Consider the following 20769-nt stretch of genomic DNA (forward strand, 5'->3'; position numbering starts at 1 on the left):
GTGTAGTGCTGCTTCGACAAATGCTGCGTGATGCTTCTGAACGTTACGTTGTTCGCGAATACCCTGTAATAGAGGAAGCATTGTTATTATTAAGATTTAGAAAAGGCGCCTCGTTGAGTACCACATGAATGTGGTCGGGTAAATCTTCACAAAGAGCGTTGGTCATGGGTATAGCTATACAATGTGCAAACAACGACAAAACACAATCGTGTAATAATATCAGAATAAACGCATGAAAAAAAATATACTATAGGCAGACGGTGCTCGCGCTATCTTATCCCGATACTATCTAGTAACTGCAGCCTTTTGCCGTTATACTTTGCGAGCAGAGGCAGTGCCTTGAGAACGACCTCAATACTAGTTTTTACGCATTCAACACAATGCATGTATATGTGACAAATTATTGTGTCCCCGTACTCGTGTGGTCCATTGTTTGTCTAAGTAGCAGCGCATAACAGAAACTGCAAAGATGTATCGAATTCCAGTTTGCATGCATTCGAGAGCACGTATGTATGCGTGACGATTGCATCATGCGTCTCTGCGTTGGTGCTATGCGTTGTTTTTCTAACCAGCAGTTCATAACAGCAACTGTATAGAGATGTCCGCGATTATAGTTTGCGTGCAGTCGTTAGTCTACGCTTATGCTGTCATGCCTTCGTTCTAACACGTATTAACTGGCAGTTAGTCAAATTTTAATGAGCGCTTTTTTATCTCGCGAATTATGACGCAGCACTGATTGCGAAATGCTGCATCTTAAGCATCTTAAGTAGCTAGCACAGCGAAAAAAAATACGCATATAGGAGGTAAGAAGCAATGGGACAGCTGCTGGACTGTTCTCAATTGTGTCAATTAAGACGAAGCTACAGCGACTCGCCCAAATACCAGTTCTGTCGCGATATGTTTGTTGCATAGGGGACACGGGCGCTCACCGGAGATGGTCTTGACGAGGATTTCGACTCGGGCCCTGTCTTCTTTCATGGGCGAACCGCCGTCTTCGGCGACGACGGTGAAAGCTATAACGGCGTCCGCCACGTCGGTCAGGCTTCGGTTAAGCGTCACTTCACCGGTGATTCCGTCCAGTGCGAGGTACCTGGTGAGAAAGAGGAATACACGCAAGACGTCAAGCGTGTGTGCTTGTAAAAAATGTGTGAACCCGCAGCCCTGGATCATAACCTTCTCTGGCTGAACGCAATGTCACGGCTGCAGTACCCGGTGTATTATGAACTAATAATAATAATCTTTATTACAAATAATCAATTTGTACATGTAATTTTGCTAGGACTGCCGAAGCCTTCCGCTGGCTTGTAAGGCAGAAACCTGGTAGTCAGTGCAATGCATTATGTAACCTTATTACAAACTAAATGTCAAACTAAAAAAAAGTTAATAAACGTAGCACAGTTTCCTCAGGCAAACATGCCAAGTGGCGTCCTGTGTGTGTGTGTGCTCTCTCTTCGTCCGTCGTCGTTTTCACGCCTTCACTTCAGATCATGCAAAGTAAACAACACTTAATGTTCAAATGAAAACACGTAGCACACAACAACTATTAAAACTGAGTAAACATGGCACAAGATGTTGACGAAGTTACCACCTATCGAGAACAAAAAATAATAATCGTGAGAACAGTGTGGATAGCAGTTTTACATTAATTGTGGCAAAACTCACACATGAAAATAGACTTTATACATGTGAAAACTGCTATTCTATCATTGCCTTGAGGGCCTTCTTTAATGCCGACAAATTTGGCTGGTCCAGCACTGCACTGGGAAGGTTATTAAACAGGTGGGGGATATAGTATCTTCTTTGCCCTTTTCCATAACGAGTTCTTGTCCGAGGAACTACATATCTGGGATGTCTAAGCAAAGCAACACTTTTATGGGTAGGTTCTCGGAAATCATTGCTCCAGAAATAACGCATCACAATTGTCAAACGAGACAAAGACTCAAAATCAGGCATTTCTAAATCTCTAAATAAGTCATCCGTGGTTTAGTTGAACGCAAAACTTTTTAGTAGGTTTTTAATAGGCTGTCAATTTTATGTTTCCGAAATCCACTGCAATTAAAAAACAGCAAATTCTATACCTTCTATGCGAGTAACCTAAAGCATGCACTATCATTTTTTTTTATCTTGGTAGGTGCATAACTTCTTAAACGGTAAAGAACACATGCAACATTACGTAATCGCGCACAAATTCGAGCCATTCGAATATTCCAAGGTAAGTCAGTCTCAAAGTAGACTCCAAGGTAGTTGACACTATCCGCATATTGTACTGGGGCACAAACACAGTCTAAGCAATCAGAATCGTGAAGGAAGACATGTTGACTTGTTACAAGAGCCTTTAACGGATTTCTGAACATAGTAATCGAGTTTTTCGAGCACTGACCTTTATACGGTTTTTTTAGAATCCAGTTCATCACATTTTTTATGTCGCTTTGAAGTAAAGTGACAGCTGCTTCGTACCGCATGTGCTTAGAAACAGGCAACGTATCATCTGCATACTGGAAAATCATACTGGAAGTAGTTACCTGTGCCAAGTCACAAACGTACTAATTAAAATGAAGCGGAGACAAAACGTAACTCTGTGGAACCCCTGTGTTAAGAAACGGCAAAGAACTCTTTTGTTCGCCAATACATACAATCTGAGACCAATTTACCAGGTAGTTCTGTATAAATGCATAGAAATGTCCCCGAAACCCGTAATTTTCTGGTTTATAACATATACTATGGCTTACCGAATCGAAAGCCTTAGATATATCTAAAAAAAGCCCACAGGCTACCTGGTTAAGTTAAAATGTTTCATACGGAAGAACCGATATTTCTTCAGAAAGCGCATGCGTGTTTCTACCAGACACGAAGCCATACTGAGAAGATGATAAGATGTTATGTTTTAAAACGAACCCCTCAATCGTTTCAAGCACGTGTCTTTCCAACAGTTGCGCTAAGAAAGGAAGAACAGAGATGGAGCGATAGTTCTCTGGCTTCGATGCATCTCCGCCTTTAAATGTTGGTATCACGCGAGCTCTCTTTAGTTCGTCTGGTATTCTACAAGTATCAAGGATTCCATTAAATATAAAAAGGAGTGGATCGGCTAGAACTCCGACGTTGCGACGTATGTATTCTGCTCATATGCGATCAAGACCGACAGCACGGCTTTTTTCCAGATCGATGCAACAATCGATATGTCTTCTTTAGTTATTGGTGGAAGAAATGCCGAATATATTATTGAACGAAGACAATTTTTGAAACCAACAGGGTCATTATCAGCGCAAACCGAAGAAAAGAAGTCATTGAAGCTGTCCGCCACATTTTGATTGAAAGATCCGAAACTTTTTGTTATCGGGTCCAAATGCGTACTAGGATAAGAGCGTCTAAGCTCATTTACCAGGGACCACATTTTAGCGGGTGTTTATAACAAGAGGTAAAAAAAAATATATTACGATAGTAGTTCCTCTTAGAGCAGTTCATCAGGGCTGTAACTTTCTTACGGGCTTCTCGATAGAGGCATTTTAAGGTTTCGTCATCGGGGTGCTGTCGACACCGCTTCCATAAGTTTTCCTTTTTTTTTAGTAGCTTTTATTATCCGATTGCTCAGCCAGTATAGGTGTGGGCTTCGATTTCGGACCAGGACTGTTTTTCTACATGCCCTCTCTAAATCAGAAATTGCCGTTATAAAATTACTATATACACTGTTCGGACAGCTATTTGTTAACATTGCGTTCCAGTCATAGTGGGAAACTAGTCGGTCAAATTTAATGCAATCAAATATTTCAATGTATAGGAATTCTTTACTTTGGGGTTCGGACTTCGAAACTTCGGAATGAAAGCTGGCATCTTATAAAATAGTGGCCTGCCAGCTTTTTTATCACTCGGACGGATACGATATTCGAAAAATCTATTGAACGGACCATCACGTGGTCAATCAGCAAGTCACAACACGAGACAAGAGAATCTCCTGTTGCGTAGCCTCGTTAACAACTGACTCAATGCCATAGTCAGCTAAGATGTTCAAGTAATCGGCAACCATGGCTTTCTCTGGGTTTAAAATGTCTACGTTAACGTATGCAATGAGACAATCGTTCGAATGAGGAGGTAGGCAACTGAGATTTTGTTTTAGTTCATTCAAAAATGTTTGCACGTGTTTGGAGGGGGGGACGATAAATCGCAGCTAACAACAAAACCAAGTTATAATTTTCCAAGCGGAAGGCGAGGCTTTCAGCCCCCGTAAAAGTAAACGTTGTAATTGTAGTTACCCATTTACACTTGGTGAGTACTTCTATTCTAAAACCTCTCCTGGCCGTTCGCGTAAAATATGTTCTTGGTAATTCGGTAGACAAAACTGCAACAAGATATCATCTTGAACATTTATCTCCCACAGCATAAATGCATCCGCTAAGGCCATGACGTCGGCAACATCGACAAGGAACTGATCCCAGCATTTTCTTAGGCTTCTGATGTTTATGTGAACGACTGCAAAAGAAGGCCTATTAAAGTTTTAGAAAATATATCCCAATGAACCGAAGTCCGGCAGAGAAATATACTGCAAATGGATGGATAGTTGGGCGAGTTGGGCGAGTTGGTACGGTAACATATTCTTGGTATAAGCGCGAATTAAGAACACACGGACGGTGGCAGAAAAAGACAGGAGACCTGTCTTCTTCTGCTACCATCCGTGTCTTCTTCACGCTTACACCAAGAATAAGAGAAATATAGTTTATGCCATGAGTTTAAAGCATCTTATCGATGTCAGTGACTGAGGCAATCCTGATGACACGGCCTCCGTCTTTCTTTCGTGCAAAGATCTTTGCATTCCTTACCCAGACAAACTTATAGCTGTTTTCTTTGCCTTTAGATTGAGTTTTCCAAAAAAGTTCCTTGGTAACTTGGGTCAGGTTTTCATTCAGATACATAGCAGGTATGTACGCTTTTTTTTTTCTGTGCCAAGGCACGAAGCTTGCCTTGAGCCGCCAGCCAACAGTCCCGCAAAAACAGGGACGAAAATCTCATGAGCACGATAGGCGCTTTGTCTTTTCTGGCAGGCCGACCGTGGATCGCAACTACGCCACGGGGTTCAAAATCTATTATTTTTAGCTGCTGTGCGAGATCCGCGATAGAAGTTCGCAAGTTTTCGCCCATTGAAAATGGAAGCCCGTGTAGCTCCAGGTTGGACAGTCTGTAATACTGCAAACAACCATTAATATCAGCCAGCAAGTGAACAATCTCAGTGGACTGGGTATTCATAGTTTCCGTCAGCGACACGACTTGAGTTTCTGGGCTTTTCAAGGCCGAATCAGACTCTTGTGTCGGTATCACAACAGTGTCATAATAATAATAATAATAATAATAATAATAATAATAATAATAATAATAATAATAATAATAATAATAATAATAATAATAGATTAGAGTAATTAAGATGCGCATGCTTTTTACAGTAACCAAGACACAGAAAATCATCCCTGAGTCCGCCACTACAATGTTTATGATAATTGCAGTGCAGCTGTGTGTCATTAAAACATTTAAATTCATTAATTGATTGATTCATTCATTCATTCATTCATTCATTGTCTTTAGGAGATAACGAAAAAGTAATAAAAAGGGCAACCGTTTCACAGCATAGGCTAATAAGCCATCCTTTTTAAAAAGAAATGCAGAATTCCATAATCCATTCAATCGTTTTGTCCATACCTAGACGCGCCAAAACAACAACAACAACCGATTTGAAAAGAAGCTAGGCAGCTTTGCTATCTCTAGAAAATGTGCAAGGCACACATCAATATGTTCCGTTTGCTTTGTTCCTTGAGCAGCCGAAATGGGCTGGTAGACCAAACTCGAGTGGAACCCTCTCGACCTACGCAAGAGACAGCGGCTCGGCGCAAAGCAAACACGGAAATTCTGTAGGCCTACATCGCGTTCGTGTTCCAGCATGTTTTAAGAATATTTAAGACAACGAACTTTGAAGTAGAGGAGACGATGATGCAAGACGTCGCTTTGTCGGCGAAGTTTACACCGGCTGCTTGAAGGTCGCGGCATCCCAGTTCAAGGAAAGCTCCCCATATGAGTGTTGTTTTTTATTACTGTTTTTTTTTCATTATTTTCCGCCTACTTATAATGTGACATCTAAGGTTGCGAATCAAACCTGTGTCCTCGTGCACAATACACAGACCCCTGCCAATCTTAATTTGTAATAAAACTATGGCCAAAGCAAAAAAAAGTTGTAAAATGTGGTAGGAACTTTTCATAATCGTGCTGCTACTAAGGATGTTCATCATTTATTTAATCCCACCAAATATGTTTGATACGTAGAGTTTGGTAGCTCAAAATTAAAATTTAAGATTGAGAAACTTATTGCAAAGTCGGTAATAACGTTTCTACACGCTGGAGCGAGATTTCAGTTCTGGATAACTCAGCGCACTAATTAGAATTTCTTAATTGCTGTATTAATGAACTTTTTACTCCAATGCCATTTGTTTCTTTCTTCTGCGAAAGTAATTAGCATGACCATAGGTAAAGCTGACGCAATTCGTTTACCTTCTCTTGATAGGGAATGACGTTTGGGTATTACATGGTTAAAGAAAATAACTAGCCTTTTTATTGGAGAGACGCTAAAACAGGTCGAGAGTGGCGAGAAAAAAAAAGGAGTGTTAGCCTAACTGAGAAAGAGAGAAAAATTTCTTTACAGAAACGCAGAGAGGTCGGCCTGAGCTGTAACTTGCTCTGGCCTGCTGCTCTATTTAGCCTAACTGAACTAGCCACTTGACTAGCCTCGTCAGCTCTAACTGCGCAAGTACGTGATACTAAACGCATGTTCAATAACAAACGCTGCACATTATAGTTATACGACAAACTGCGAAACGATACGGACGGTCCAAAGCAATGCAATACTTCTTATATAATGAAACGAAGTTCGACCAATATAGTTAACTGATTAGAAAACATGTGAAACAATAAATATACATGTGCAAACAAAAAGCATAAATACAAAAGAAGGAAAAGGACAAAGAAACAAATAATGCAAATATGCACTACAGAAACTATATTTACAATGTTGTACATGCACTACAAAACGCCTTTTAAAGGAATCACCAAGTCATAGAAGAGGTAACTTAAAGTAAATAATCAATAATAATCAGGCTAACTTGCGTTTTTTTGTTAACCGCCGCGAGAACCAGCTTTCAGAAAACGCAGTTAAATTGTCTCTTACTTGAGTGCCCTCGTAGACTCCGGTCCCGCATCGAGGCGGTAGTAGACCTCGGCGTTGTATGGCACCGGGTCCGGGTCGTGGGCGCGCACCTGCAGTACCCGGTACCCGGGCCGGGTGCGGGTCTGGTGGACCTCGGCGCGGTACACCGGGTGCTCGAACCGGGGAGGGTACTCGTTCGGCACGGTCACCTCGATCTGCATCGTCTTCACCTCGGTCACTCCTTGGCTCACGGCTGCCACGATCACCTGTGTTTGGGTGTGCGTTTATTTTCACCGCAATTGTTTAGCTTTATTTTGAGTCACATAGCTGTAGAGATGTCACTGTGCTGTAGAAGTGAGGGAGCAGAAAAAGGGGGAGCCGCTATTCAACCTCCACCACGCAGCAAGATAAGGCAGCCATGACATACGTCAGCATTGGAAATGCCATACATCTTAACAATTGGTGTCATTGGCCCGTTATAGGGTGCACAAAAAATAAGACACGGGAGGAAATTCAAAAATAGTCAGAAGCAAAGGCACGGTGACGTGAAGGGGAAGTAAAGAAAAATGTGACATTTATTGGGGGGGGGGGAGGGGGGGGTCATAAACTATTACATAGAATTATGATAGCAGCAGTGCCTTCAAAATAACTCGCTCAGTACATAATTTCGTCACAAAGATTATAATTAATTATGGCGTAGAACCGCATACTCTAGCACTTTCTGAATTGGAAAGATTGCTCTGCGGCGTAAAACGGCTAAAGCTTGTTCTGTTCACTAAAGTCGAACATTTGTAAGCCACAGTTTCGCCTGCACAGGAAAAGAACAGGCGAGACAAAATTTAAAAGAATAAAAAAGAAAGAAAAAGAAGAAACATTTTGAGCTTCAGAAATGCAAAATAATTTTTTGTGTGTATGTTTGTGTGCGTCTGTGTTTCGCATAAAGCGTGTGTTTCGCATAAAGCAGAAAGTGAAGTCAGTGCATTCAGCCGTCTGGAATATAATTTCGTCTTACTTTATAATCACGTTAGTAAAAGAGGGTCATGCGTACCAGGTCACATCACTACGAACACCACAAAGGTAAATAAATCATCTCTCAACAACGATAGCTTAAAGCGATTTGACGAGATAAAAGCGTAAGACATCCACGCCCCACTTCCCGCGTACTAATAGCGCAAAACTTCACCCATCTCAAATATATCTCACGGCATCTGGAGCTGACGTTCGTACGCGTTCAAAATGACGTGTTTTATCTCCGCCGTAGCTCCCTTTTGAACACGCATACTTTCATTAGCCTCACAGCTTCTAGGCAGACCGACGGCTTTTACGGGGCCCCTCCTGCCTGCATGTTCGTACATGCACGTCACCGGCGACATCATGTACGCTTATGCACGATGTCGCTGACAGCGACGTGGTGTCTGCAAAGAGGGCTCTGCCTTGGGCTGAACTCTGCCCTTTGTAACGTCAACGCAAGACCTCAAAGTTGGCGGCGTGCCGCTGAACAAAGTAAAGGTCTTGAGCGAAGATGCGTAAGCTTCGCTGTGACATCGTGAAAGCTGGAATGCCATGTCACGGGAGTGAAGTAGGGAGCGCAGAAATATGGCGTTGTTCAGCGGGATAAGGTTGTTTAGAAGGGCACTCAACTGGGCGTCCCACCGGGGCACAGCTTTTCAGATACGCAAAAAACAAGAGAAAGACCTTAGTTCTCCTTCTCCAAATTTGTCAAACGCAGAAACGCTCACTTAAAATGACAACCTTTCTGATACAAGGTAAATTCGTATATTAAAATAAGAAATTGGAACTTCACTGACACTTGAAAGCACTCCTTTTATTAAGCGGTAAACCAAGAGAGAACACAAAAGACAAGCATTAAAAGTTTTAGGGTCACTCTATTAGTGGAATTCATGAATCGAAACAAGTACAAATGTTCGAGTAGAGCGAGCTCCTATTGTCAGTCGAAATGCCAAATATTTTCGCTTTTATAAACAAACAGAAATGTACGTTTGCACACGGTCCTAAAATTACCAAATAACGCAATTGTTAATTTGCATTATTTGACGGATGTTTTAAAGCCGCTCGCCACTCGACGGCAGGTGAAAGCGAGGAGCGGAAAAAATCGCAAACTGCTTTCAGTTATAGAAAGGGAAATGCGTTCATCCGCCCGACTGTACCGCTAAAGAAACTCCTATAGTTTTCTCGAAAAGAAGGCGTCGTAGTTGAAGAAAATTCATGCTGGCATGGGATTCGAAGCCACGACCAACGTCTTACCGGGGTGGTCGCTCTACCATCTCAACTAACCAGGCGGCTAGCAGATCATAGAACGGGGCACAATAAATCAACAACTCTAAGTACAGGGACGCTGAATATGGCAGGGAAATCAGTTCTGCTCGCTAGGTGGACGAAAGTTCATGAAAGGGAAAAATTGTCATCCGCCCTACTACTGCTACTGTCGCTACTGTCGCTACTCATGCTACTGCTACTGTGCTACTGTCGCGGGGGTTGACAATGCTTCCTTTTCGCGAACCTTCATCCACCTTACGGGGCTCCTGCACAACTGATTTGTTTTGAGCTGTCTGGAGCACCATTACAAAGCGCGTCACCAAAGACAGGTGAAGTGTTGTGTTCGTTGAAGAAGAGAAGTGTGATACCACAGCATCATGTGTACATTGCCTCAAAAGCATGCCAACACGTCGCGACTAGTCAAATAAGAACTCCTTTGCCTAAATCAAGAGAGTCAATTGGTACATAGTCTGCCTAAAAGCGACGAAATCTCACTGAGTGACTGGACATTATTGAGCAGAAATTATTTACCCCGTGAGTTTACTCAAACTCAGAGCGTTTTGAGCCACTACGTTAGACTGCACTGCCCTCGGGTGACGACGGATACCTGCAAAGTGTGTTTGGTCTGTCCTGTAGTGATATCGCATTAAAACAAACAAATGGCGGATGACGTAATGTCACAAATTCTAGCGCATGCACGCTCTCAGTACTGTGCGGCTAGGTTGCGCTAAGCAAATAATTTTCCATGGTGTAATATCGAGGAGAATGCAAATGTGGTTTTCCCCGGATAATTTCGCTGGTTGATGCGGCTGGCCAAGGTTCGTCTCTTCAATCGCGATTCTAACGTAATTTTATTGACTCTTACTTTCCTCAAGCTCAACGCCAAGTTAGGCCGGTTTGTTGTGCGTAAAAGAAAAAAAATCAATTTATTTCATTAGGACAGTTACATTTCAGTTCCCTATAAATAAAGCTAACAACGTCATTTGCGGCAGCGATGGCTGAGCCAAACTAGTCGTGAGGTTGGAGTATTGGGAGGCTCAGATCTAAAACTTCAATCTAAAGCAAAAAGAAAAAAAAAGGAATAAGTATAGACCGGCGTTTCGTTGACATTCCGCCCGGCGTACTATTTGCATCTAAGTAAATAAATAAATAAATAAATGATACAACATAACCGAAGATTCTTTTCACGTAATAACAAAGGAGGGCTCACTTGTGTGTAATTCCATTGTGGCGGCCTCACGGTCGCACAGCAACAGCCAGACACCCTCTCCCATCTTTGACTCGGTAAAATCTTATCGCGTTGTGTGCGGGAAAGGGAAGTGGTGCGAGGGTGCGCAACCGAGCCGTAGAGGCTGTACGATTAGAAAATAAACGCTTGTTGTTGCTTGTTCTTCAGGGACGCACTACTCGCATAGAGAAAGGAATTCAACAAGAGGGGACACTCCCATAGGGCCCAGCGGCCGAATTGACTGCAGCGTGCCAAGCGGTCGGTGTCGATCACTTGCATCACTTCCGGTTTCGGTTTCGGGCGCGCGTATTTTGAACGCAAGCTAGCACGCCGGCTGCGCCCCCCCCCCCCCCCCTTTCCTTTCCTTTTATTTTTTTGCTCTTCGTGCAGAATCGGTTTATTATTTAGTAAAAATGAATGCGAACGATCTCGTAAAGTCGCATCGAATCTGTGCCACGTGCAATTTCACAAAGTAGACGCAAGACCTTTTGTGCAATGAGGAAATATTTATTTTGCTCTATATAAAAGCTCGTTCCGCGCTTTTTGTGCGTTGATCCAACGTTGTGGCACCAGCAGGTAAGGCAGTAGTTCCTGTATGAAGCTCCACCGGACGGTACCAGCTGAAAAAAATGTAAATTACAAGCATGTTACATTTGCAAGCACGTAACAGGCATGTTACAAGCATGAGTCATTTTGGTATCTAGACATAGGAATACTGCGAGGCGAAACAGTGCGAAAGCGGTGAATGGGCGGAATTACAAACAAAAGCAATTCGCTTTTACATACATGGCGTAGAAAATACCCGACTCATCCCAAACATATATGAAAACATCTGATTTCCAACCGTTCCCCAATTTCCGGGCATTATTTCCTACACTTAGGCAGCACAAATACACGAGCGACTTCGCGTTTACAAAACTTTGCCTCGGGCGACGCGACGGTACGCGACATATACAGATACGGACGCAACAGGCACTCAAGACAAATGCGTGGGTGCAATGCCTTCTTTCAGTCCTTTAGAAGACGTAATTTTCGAATTACAAGTTTCTGATATGTTCGTCGTTCGCGCGTTCTGCCGGCGCCAGCAGCACACCCCATGTTATCACTCTTGGCCATCGCCCATCGCGTTTTCAACAGGCGTGAGTACCGAAAGAAAGTATATGTTGTTGCGGAGCCACAAAAAACGTCACAGACTTGTCCCTCTAAGATTCATTACACGCCAAACTAACTTTATCACCACGGCCGAGCTGCTTATCGCTAACTGCGTCACAGCGCACTGTGCGGCCAGCGTGCCTCAAAAGTACCCCAGAAAGTAACGAAATTACTTTTCAGTAATGTCTGGCGTCACAGAAAGCGGCACGAACTTCTCCTAGCAAGAAACACTAGACTACACACCACGGCCGAGTTCTCGCTAACAGCGACACGGCGCCCTGTGCGGCCAGTGTGGCTCAAAAACCGAAATAAGTTACAATAGTCCCCCTAGGAAGCGTCGGAAACATGTCTCAGCACGATTCATTTACTCAAATTAACTGCGCCAGGATGGCCGAGCTGTTTTTCGCTAACTGCGTCTTAAGTCGCGGTCCCGTGCCGTAAGCCTAATTGCGTCGTAGACTGTGAAAGAAGATTTCTCACCTTGCCGTAGTCCAATAGTGCAGTGGTGTCTTGTCCCAGTGCCGAAGGAACGCAAGAATACGCTGAGAGCCCAATAAACCAGGTTACATTTAAAAAAGAAAAAAAAGAATGAGACAGACGGGTCGCCGCGCGCGAGCGCTCAAACGCGCGCGCAGCCATCCTCGCTGGCTTCGGGGGAGTGTCTGGCGGATGACGCATGTAACTGGCGCGTCATTGACCTGTGGCTAGGTAAGGCAAGGAAAATAAGTCGCAAAGCTTAAGTTCATTTATACGCAAAACATTTTAGTTTTCGCGGCAAACAATTACAAAAACAAATCAATGCCTGTTAACTTAAGTTCACTTTCTTTTTTTTTTTCGATGCTCGCGGCAGCTAACGTTCGGTGTCAAAAGTATAGCGTGACGTAGGGTGACGTGTTTCCTGTTGCCAGTTTTTGCCGAGTGTCCCCTCTTGTTGAATTTCTTTCTCTATGCTACTCGCTTCTGTCTGCTGATTTCCAGCCACGCTCGCGTCCCACACAACACCATCAATGCCCAGGTCTTTCTTATTGCTCGTTAAGACCTGCTCATATGTTTCTTGCTCATGTTACTTGTTACGCATGTTTGTACATGCATGTTTCACTAAGCTGCGTTCTTTATTCTTGTCAAGTGATCGGCATCAATTGTACAATATACATTTGTGAGAACTAACTCAAAGCCGAAGTCACGTCAGCATTGTACAATTCGTCACAACTAGCGGCTGAAAGACAGAGCAAAGTGTGTGGTCCAACTGAAACAAACGAACAAACAAACAACGCAGAAGACTTACATGGTGAAAAAGCGTCATTTCTTATGAAGTTCTTCGCAAACATGCTTTTTTAAGCTTGAGATCTTTCTTGGTTGGGCAAGACTATGTATCGGTTAAGCCAGAGCTCGAACAGGGGTTTTTGGTCCCCGGCTTGAGTTCGTTCTGCGCAGGGTTCAAACTCGGCCCACCGCTGCAATTGATTGGATTAAGAGTTTCACTCGTTCTGTCCAAGCGGCACTATTGGAAAGGAATTGCGCAAAAAATGGTTCTGGCGAGCGCATTTCGAAAGTCGGCTTGAGCCGTCTATAGCGCGAACTTGAGAAAGTCGCCGGCTAATTGGCGACAGATATGGACTCCCACGCTCCTCCGCTGTCTGTCATAAACACTCGGCGCCTGCACAGAATCGCAGGGCGGTGACGTCAGTGCACCGTTTCCGCACTTAAATTCCGCTAACCTCGTTATGCATGCATGCCGTGTAGGGCAGCACGAGTGTTTCCCGAACGCGTTTGACGTGGAAGAGATGCAGAGCCCAGGAGCTTCTGTTAACCTATGTTCCACTGGTAGAAAATGTTGCAACAGGCAAGGGGTATTGCCATGGCTTAGTTTACGGTTATGCAGATCACTAAGGAGTTATATCTAATTGGAATATCGGTGCTTTCGCGCAGCCGTGCAGCAACTGTAAGTCCCTGAAGTGCGTACATTACTGCACACTAGGAATCACGAAGACGTTTGAACTCGTTAACCACGTTCCAGCTGTTTCCTTCTCATTTTGTAGTGCCAGGATAAATGGGGGAGGGGGAGGGAGGGGGTGCTGTAGGAGGCGCTGACAGGCGAATACGGAGCAGGTTAATCTATTTTGCATGGGTAGGGATTGCGGTGCAGATATACTCCTGCACACTTTTGCAAACGCTTTTGTGTATAAAAACCATTTGGGTGAGGTACGACACACACACCCTCGGAACAACGTAAAAGTCAAAACACTAGAGGCAGCCCCAATATCAGGTGTGCGAACGAAAACTTTGATAAAATGTGTAACTACGTTATCACAAATATGCTAAGTGGCATTAACGGTTAAGCGAACAACAAGCATATCAACAACACACTTCTTAAAGTAGACTTCTGCAGATGATGCTGTTTGTGTATTTCAAACCACTGGACTCACAAACAGTGCCAATACGTGCTAGCAGTGAACAGTGCTAGCGGTGACAGAGAAAATCAGGATCAAACAAACAAAAGCTTCTTTAATGACTGACTCTTTCCTTCGTTTCTTTTTTTCTTTTGTAAAATTATGCGACACAGGTTTAAAAGTTGAGTTTTCTTTCCATACCGTAACAGGTTTCTCTCATCTAACTGAGTGACATCACACCAAGAGGTGAGGAAGGCTAAGAAGAGGAGAGGATGTCAATATGGGTGCAGCCAGTCGAACAAAAATAGGTCACAGAGGAGAAAGATTGAATTTTTCCGCTTCCCCTTGTTCAGCTTGCGGTGGATTTTCAAAGATCGCAGCTGCTTGCCACAAGGAGCTAAAACTGTCGCCTAAACAAATTCTCAGCAGCAAAGTGTTGGCTGAGAGATGTCGTCCTACGTGCCGAAAAGGTTCGAATACGTGATGCTGCCAAGAGGGGTACGGTACGGCAGCAAAGAATGAATCAGTTCAGGTTCGGGGCGCAGCGCCGCAACCATCAGTCAGCAACCATCTCCGACTGCTGCTGCGAACAAGTAGACTTCAAGAAGCACTTCGTCAATGACTCTTTTGTTATTGTGTGTGACATGTGTGATCGGCTGTGGTTCCAGTCGGGCATCGTTATTCGGAGACCAAACGACAAAATTCAATTTGCCCATACCAAGGAATTCACTGGTAATATGTTGCTCTTTATCGGCTCATTCTATAGGATGATACAGAGAATTCAGGGTTAGTCTGTAGCTTCAATGTCGATATTGTTTTGGTATTAAAAATTGGCCTCACATCGCTTGCCGGTGCTTTGGGTAACTTGTGCTGAGTGTGCGAACTTTCATGCACATTTTAAAGAGACATTAAAGGCAAATATTAGGTCAAGCTAAAGTGACAGATTAGTGCTCTAAAATCTTTGAGGAATCAATATTATCGCCAACAGAGCCTTAGTAATCGAGCAATTGAGGTAAACGCAGGACGCGATTAGAGACTTCCCCGGGACATCTAAAGTCTTTCCCGATGACGAAGGCACTCATTTAAATTCTGTCACTAGTACTCAACCACTCGATATTAAAACATCATTGCATTATAAGAGGAATGATAATGCTACTTGTCTAGTTCTAACTCAGTTTTAGAAAAAAGAACTCATCGACATTACCCTTGACAACGACGCGGGCGGTCGAAAGGTTCCGTTTTCTCTCCACTCTGCGCCGCCTCGCGCTTTCGCGTTTCAGTAGTTTCAGTCGCATAGTGCTTCGCTGGTTTTGCTGGCTCGCGAAACTTGCTCAAACTGCAAGTAGCAGAGAATTACACTTCCACGTGATGTCGCTGGATGCCCGAACGGTCCACGCCACTTGACCAAAAGCAGCTGCAGCGGCGAATCCACCACTCTGTCTTGGCTCGGTTTCTCCATGGCCTCGCATTTGCGTTTCGTGCAAAAACCATACCGCCGCTTCTCGGGCGCCGTTTTACTCACCGACGGAAGCAAAGGGTGGTGATGGCGTATGCAACGTCACCATTCCCCAGTTGGGTAGCGGGAGATTTGAAGTGCGATAAAGGTAATCAGACCCTTCGGATGCAATATTCTCGTAAACTAGCTAAGTCTTTTCTTGGCACGAAAGAAGCGTTGCGAGCTTTCTGGAATGGTATTTAAACAGTCCACGTCAACTGAGTATTTGCCTTTACTATCACTTTAAGGAAACTGACTTTCTTAAACAAGAATTCTCAGTTTATTTTTGTTTCCTTCTTTTTTTTCTTTTCTGCTGACACTAGGTATCATTCTTGATGCTCTATTGGCTTGTGTACAAGCGCAGAAACTGCAGAACGTGTTTTTTTACAATCGAAGCTTGTCTTTGTCTAGCCTGAACGTCGATGTCTGTTCGCAGAAAATTTCATCACCATCATCAATGGCTCGAGCATCATAGTCTTCTTCCTGCGCTCGTCGTCGTCAGCTTCTTCCACAGCTGGCTACGTTGCCGCCCACCATCCCAGCGTAGAAGTTCACTTCTCTTCTGTCGTCATAATGGAGAGGTCACGTTTACAGGGGTTTGAGCCACTCATTGTCTTACGTGATGAACGGATTTAATTTTGAAGCAATGTAATTTTGAAGAATCGAAAGCGGCAATGGCGGGTGGATGCTGCTAACCACGCCGCCGAGCAAGCTCGAGACATCGAACGCGAGCGTTTGTGGTTCGACAACAACTTGTCCCTCATCAAAGTGATCCGCTCCCACGAACAGCGACAGAATGCCTTGGAAGTGTTGAATGAAGATTACGCTACTAGTGGTGAAGACATTGGTGAATTCAGAGCTTGCGGTACATGTAAGTAATCTTTAATCAAGGGAAAACTGCCTGCGTTCAGCACTGGGAATGGTTACGTATACCCTCCAATTGTTGTGATGGTGATAAGGTTATCATATTTTATTCTTGGCGGAGGAAAACCACCGATAGAAAATTTGTCAACAATTTTTTCGATGTAAATAAGCGTGCTACCAAACAGGCAAATTAGAAAACACAGCATGCGAAGAACCACCACGAAAAAGTGAGGCACATGTGTTCTTAGAAATTAGTGCAGCAAAATTCTGCCAGCAGAGCACAGCATACGACAGTATCACTATGCTTAGAATGAAAAGCATATATAGCATACCCATTTAAGTCAAGCAGGCCACGTGACTATCTGTCACCACCCAGTTTAAAGGGGATCACAATAAATCATCATCATCCGCGGAGGCGAGCGGTAGCATCAACCGGTCAGCAGTCGAGATAAGCAAGATACGTTTAAAGTATAGTTGGAAAAAAGGCAGGGAAGAAATTGATGCGACACCGGATCCGTTACAAGGTAGCTAGAGAAGTGTTGAGGTAAAAATATATTATGGAGATGTATACGAAAATTCTAGAATGAAAAACATGCACTGTAAACCCGATTATATAAAGCAGGCTAGGTGACTATTTGTCACCACCTCGTTTCGAAGGGGATGAAAATAAATCATCACCATCACCAGCTGTCTCGGACGCCGTGCTCACCTCGTACTTTTCGCCGACCTTTCTGGTAATGGGCCGCGCTGTTGTTAGGTTCCCTGTCAGGTAATTCAGGTGGAAGTAGGTCGAGTCCTTCACGTCGAGGAGACTATAGGCGACGGGTTTTCCAGGCGACGACTCGTCCAGGGCCCGCACCGTGGTCACGTGCACACCCGCTGGTGCGTTCTCGTGCACCCGAGGGTCGTGGAACGGGGACCAGAACACCAGCACGCCTGCACCAGAAGAGATAAGAGAGAAGATTAATACAACAACAACAAAAAAAGGCAGAGGCAAAACTGGGCAGAAACCATCGACGAAGATTGTCAAAGCAGAAGAATGGCTGAACGCTTCTATAAAAAGAAAGCTTCCCTTCAATAAAAGAGCTTTCAGCACGTGCAAGAGAGTGCTTCAACCGCAATCGAAAGTTTCCCAAATGAAGTGTCCGCATGCAAGTGGAAATTTCAGATCGCTACATTTAGAAGCGCTCATTATACTGCGCGGCAGCTTGAAGTGCTAATGTGAATTTCGCCAATAATAATATAACGCAGAGTTTAAAATGAAAAACAAACACAGGGACATCCACGAAAAGTTAAAAAAAAATTCTGCAGATACGTAAATTCAAAATTGACTTTGTGGAGGGGCGACTTTACAACTCTCAGCTGTCGATTTAGATTTCCGACATTCCTCACTGAGGCGCAGACCAAACATGTCCTTGTTAAATTAAATCCCGTCATCAATGTTCTCGAAGACAAGTTGTATGTCTGTCGTTTTATGTGGGAACAAAGAATGTAATCAAACGGTACATATTTTACCGTCGTTTTCCAGCACATATTTTCGTATACCTAGGACGTACTCAGGACGTATTCACTGAAACTTCTCGCGCAAGGCAAAGAAAAGAAAAACAAAGAACGATTTAAAGGAGGAACATTCCCTCAGGACCGGCTTACGCGACGAGTAGAGTTCTAGCAACAAGTAGGAGCAGAAGGCACCGAAAAAGAATCAAATAGCGAAATACTGACGTACAGGGTCGGAGAAAAACATACCATGCGAGGCAATATCAGGAATCACCAGCAGTAATGCTTATAGCTACAGGCGAAATACATCAAAGCGACTAAAGATTGAGGAGGCTCAAAAAGCATATGGAAACTTCAAAAGACGCGTAGTAGCACATGCCATTTACATAAAATAAACAGCTACAACAAAAATGGACAACCTATACAACAGAACTTTAGTATTCCTGTTCGCACAACGATAAAGCAAGAACAGATTGCCTAAAGAAACGTTCGAAACTAACATAAAGCAGGATAAATTGGTCGTGAAGCGCGCAGCGTATGAGAAATAGATAGCAGACGATCAACAGTACGAGAAACCAGGCGGCTGCACCATAGCATTACTGAAGCGACGGCCATGTGGTAACTAAACCTAGACGACAGCGAACCTAACCTTACAAACGGCGTAACAAAGCCAGGTAGCAGACGATCAACGAGATGACAAACCAGACGACAGAAGACAATTCCATGCAGGGGAGGAGCAGACGAAACGAAAAGAAATAACCGTGGAAACAGTATAGAATGGCCTAGAAAGACATGCAGACGCTAATCCGAGTCGCATTGCTTGCAACAGCTGGGGGCTTGATCAGCCGCTAGCTTTGAAGTGTCGTACCTGTAGTAGGAGCGTGCTTGTCTGCTGTCGGGAAAAAAGGGTTGGAAATAAATAAAGCGTTCTGCGTGTCGAGCGATAGAAAGGGTTTTTTTTTTCCCCTATTGTACCTCGTCTCGTCCTAGCTAACCCTACATTCACCCAAGAGGCAAGGAGCTTTCCTGCGGCACATTGGCTTTGGTGCAAGCGAAACCATTCTGTCTTGTCTAGCCGGTGGTGTCCGCGTGATACGGGATCAAATATACGGGCTCCCCGCCAGAAACGTATTGGGTTGTGTACTCTAGTTGCCTAGATCTTCTCGTTGCGTCAGCAGTGTCACCGACGATAGAGTAAGAGCAAGAAGGGCATGAAATGGCTCTAGCATTGTCATTAGCAGATGAGAGGACGTCGTTGTACAGTGAGGGAGGGCTGCTATAAACTAAAGTGGCGTGCGTTTTTCTCTATAACCATTAAAGAAGACTGAGCTTAATTAACGCTCCTATATGTTTTAGCTCAAATTTAACAGCAACATTCAATTTTGTGGTCCGGAATATTCAACATAATTTTTGGCACTCTTCATAGTCTCCTTTGTGAAGCAGAAATGCGAATTCGCCTTCGTCAGCGCCCCTTTGCATTAACAGACGTCCGAAACATGCCGCCTATGGTGTTAACTGCTTTATGTGTAAATGTGATGCTAGCTACTCCTCTCTTGAATGTTGCGTCCTACATAACGAGGTCCTAACTTTAGCAGCAGTACGGCCTCTACCACATCGCACGGGGATTGCATATTCCATCTAACCAGTTGAGGCGAGTTTGAACGCGTACTTCATGAATGTATAAAAGAGGCACATCACAGAAACCAGAAATGTATAAAACTTCGATGACGGCGTAGACCCTTTATCCAAAATCCTCCCTTAGAAGCAACCAATATTATTGACTGCGACTTCTGGAACGGGGTACGGCAAGGTAGAAGCACTGGTGATAGGCAACAGTGTAAAGGAAACAGAAATGCACAAATAATTCAGTTTAAGCCAAGTCCTATTAGTGCAGTATATTAAATGACTCAAATTGAAGCTATGGTTTGCGCTACAGCCTAGTGGCTTGTCCGTAGTGCCCTACAGGCCGGAAAGTTTCCTGCCCTAAGTTGCTATATTTCAAGTAACGGATTTGTCTAAAATTTCAGCTTGTGACTTCAGACATTCTTTGGCTGTTTTTTATTACGGTTTACTTCTTCACAAGATTTTCAATCATTCATATATTTATAAACGCTCGAATTGCGATAATTCTCTGCGCTCATGAATCTCGTACATTTCGTATTGCTGCATGTATAACGCAAATAACTTGGTGCACGTAATCAACCTTGCGAAGTAAGAAAGCCATTCGAAGCGAAGTTAAGGACGAAGCTCTGACAAATCCATCTACTACACATCCGTCTCACTCTGGCTGAATCGCTTATGACTAATAATCTAGCTCCAGATTAGTTCCACAAAGTACGGGAAACATATCTGCAAAAACGTTCCACTTAATAAGCATAACCTGCGTGAAACGAATCTCATTGAGCGTCGGCTCTTCCTTCGAACGAGCTTCCTCGCCACTCTAATCTGTATATCTCTTATCTCTAATCTCTTGGTATCGTTCCACATAAGTTGCACTTAGCGGAACATCTTACTCCGAAGCCGATTAGACTAGCTACTTGGGCTTGCTGGTATGGCATCTTCTACTTTGTTGTATCGCCGGCAATACGAGAGGGGCGCGGGAAGGCACATTAGGCAAAGGCAAAGCGCCGTGTACGTGTTTGTGTAATGCGCCTTTGTGTCCCTGGCGTTCTGGCTGCGCCACAACAAA

General features: G+C 43.8%; 1 protein-coding gene across 1 annotated transcript in view; it reads right to left on the reverse strand.

Annotated features, from left to right (window-relative positions):
- Positions 1-20769, reverse strand: part of LOC119431507 (cadherin EGF LAG seven-pass G-type receptor 2) — a 297867-nt gene that overhangs the window by 49084 nt on the left and 228014 nt on the right. The window contains exons 2-4 of the mRNA XM_049657890.1: positions 17293-17519; positions 7199-7443; positions 930-1090 (exon numbers count right to left, since the gene is read on the reverse strand). Coding sequence (XP_049513847.1) covers positions 930-1090; positions 7199-7443; positions 17293-17519 — 633 coding nt within the window. The remainder of the gene's footprint in view (positions 1-929; positions 1091-7198; positions 7444-17292; positions 17520-20769) is intronic.

Source organism: Dermacentor silvarum, chromosome 10, assembly GCF_013339745.2.
Source record: "Dermacentor silvarum isolate Dsil-2018 chromosome 10, BIME_Dsil_1.4, whole genome shotgun sequence".
Classification (NCBI taxonomy): Eukaryota; Metazoa; Arthropoda; class Arachnida; order Ixodida; family Ixodidae; genus Dermacentor; species Dermacentor silvarum.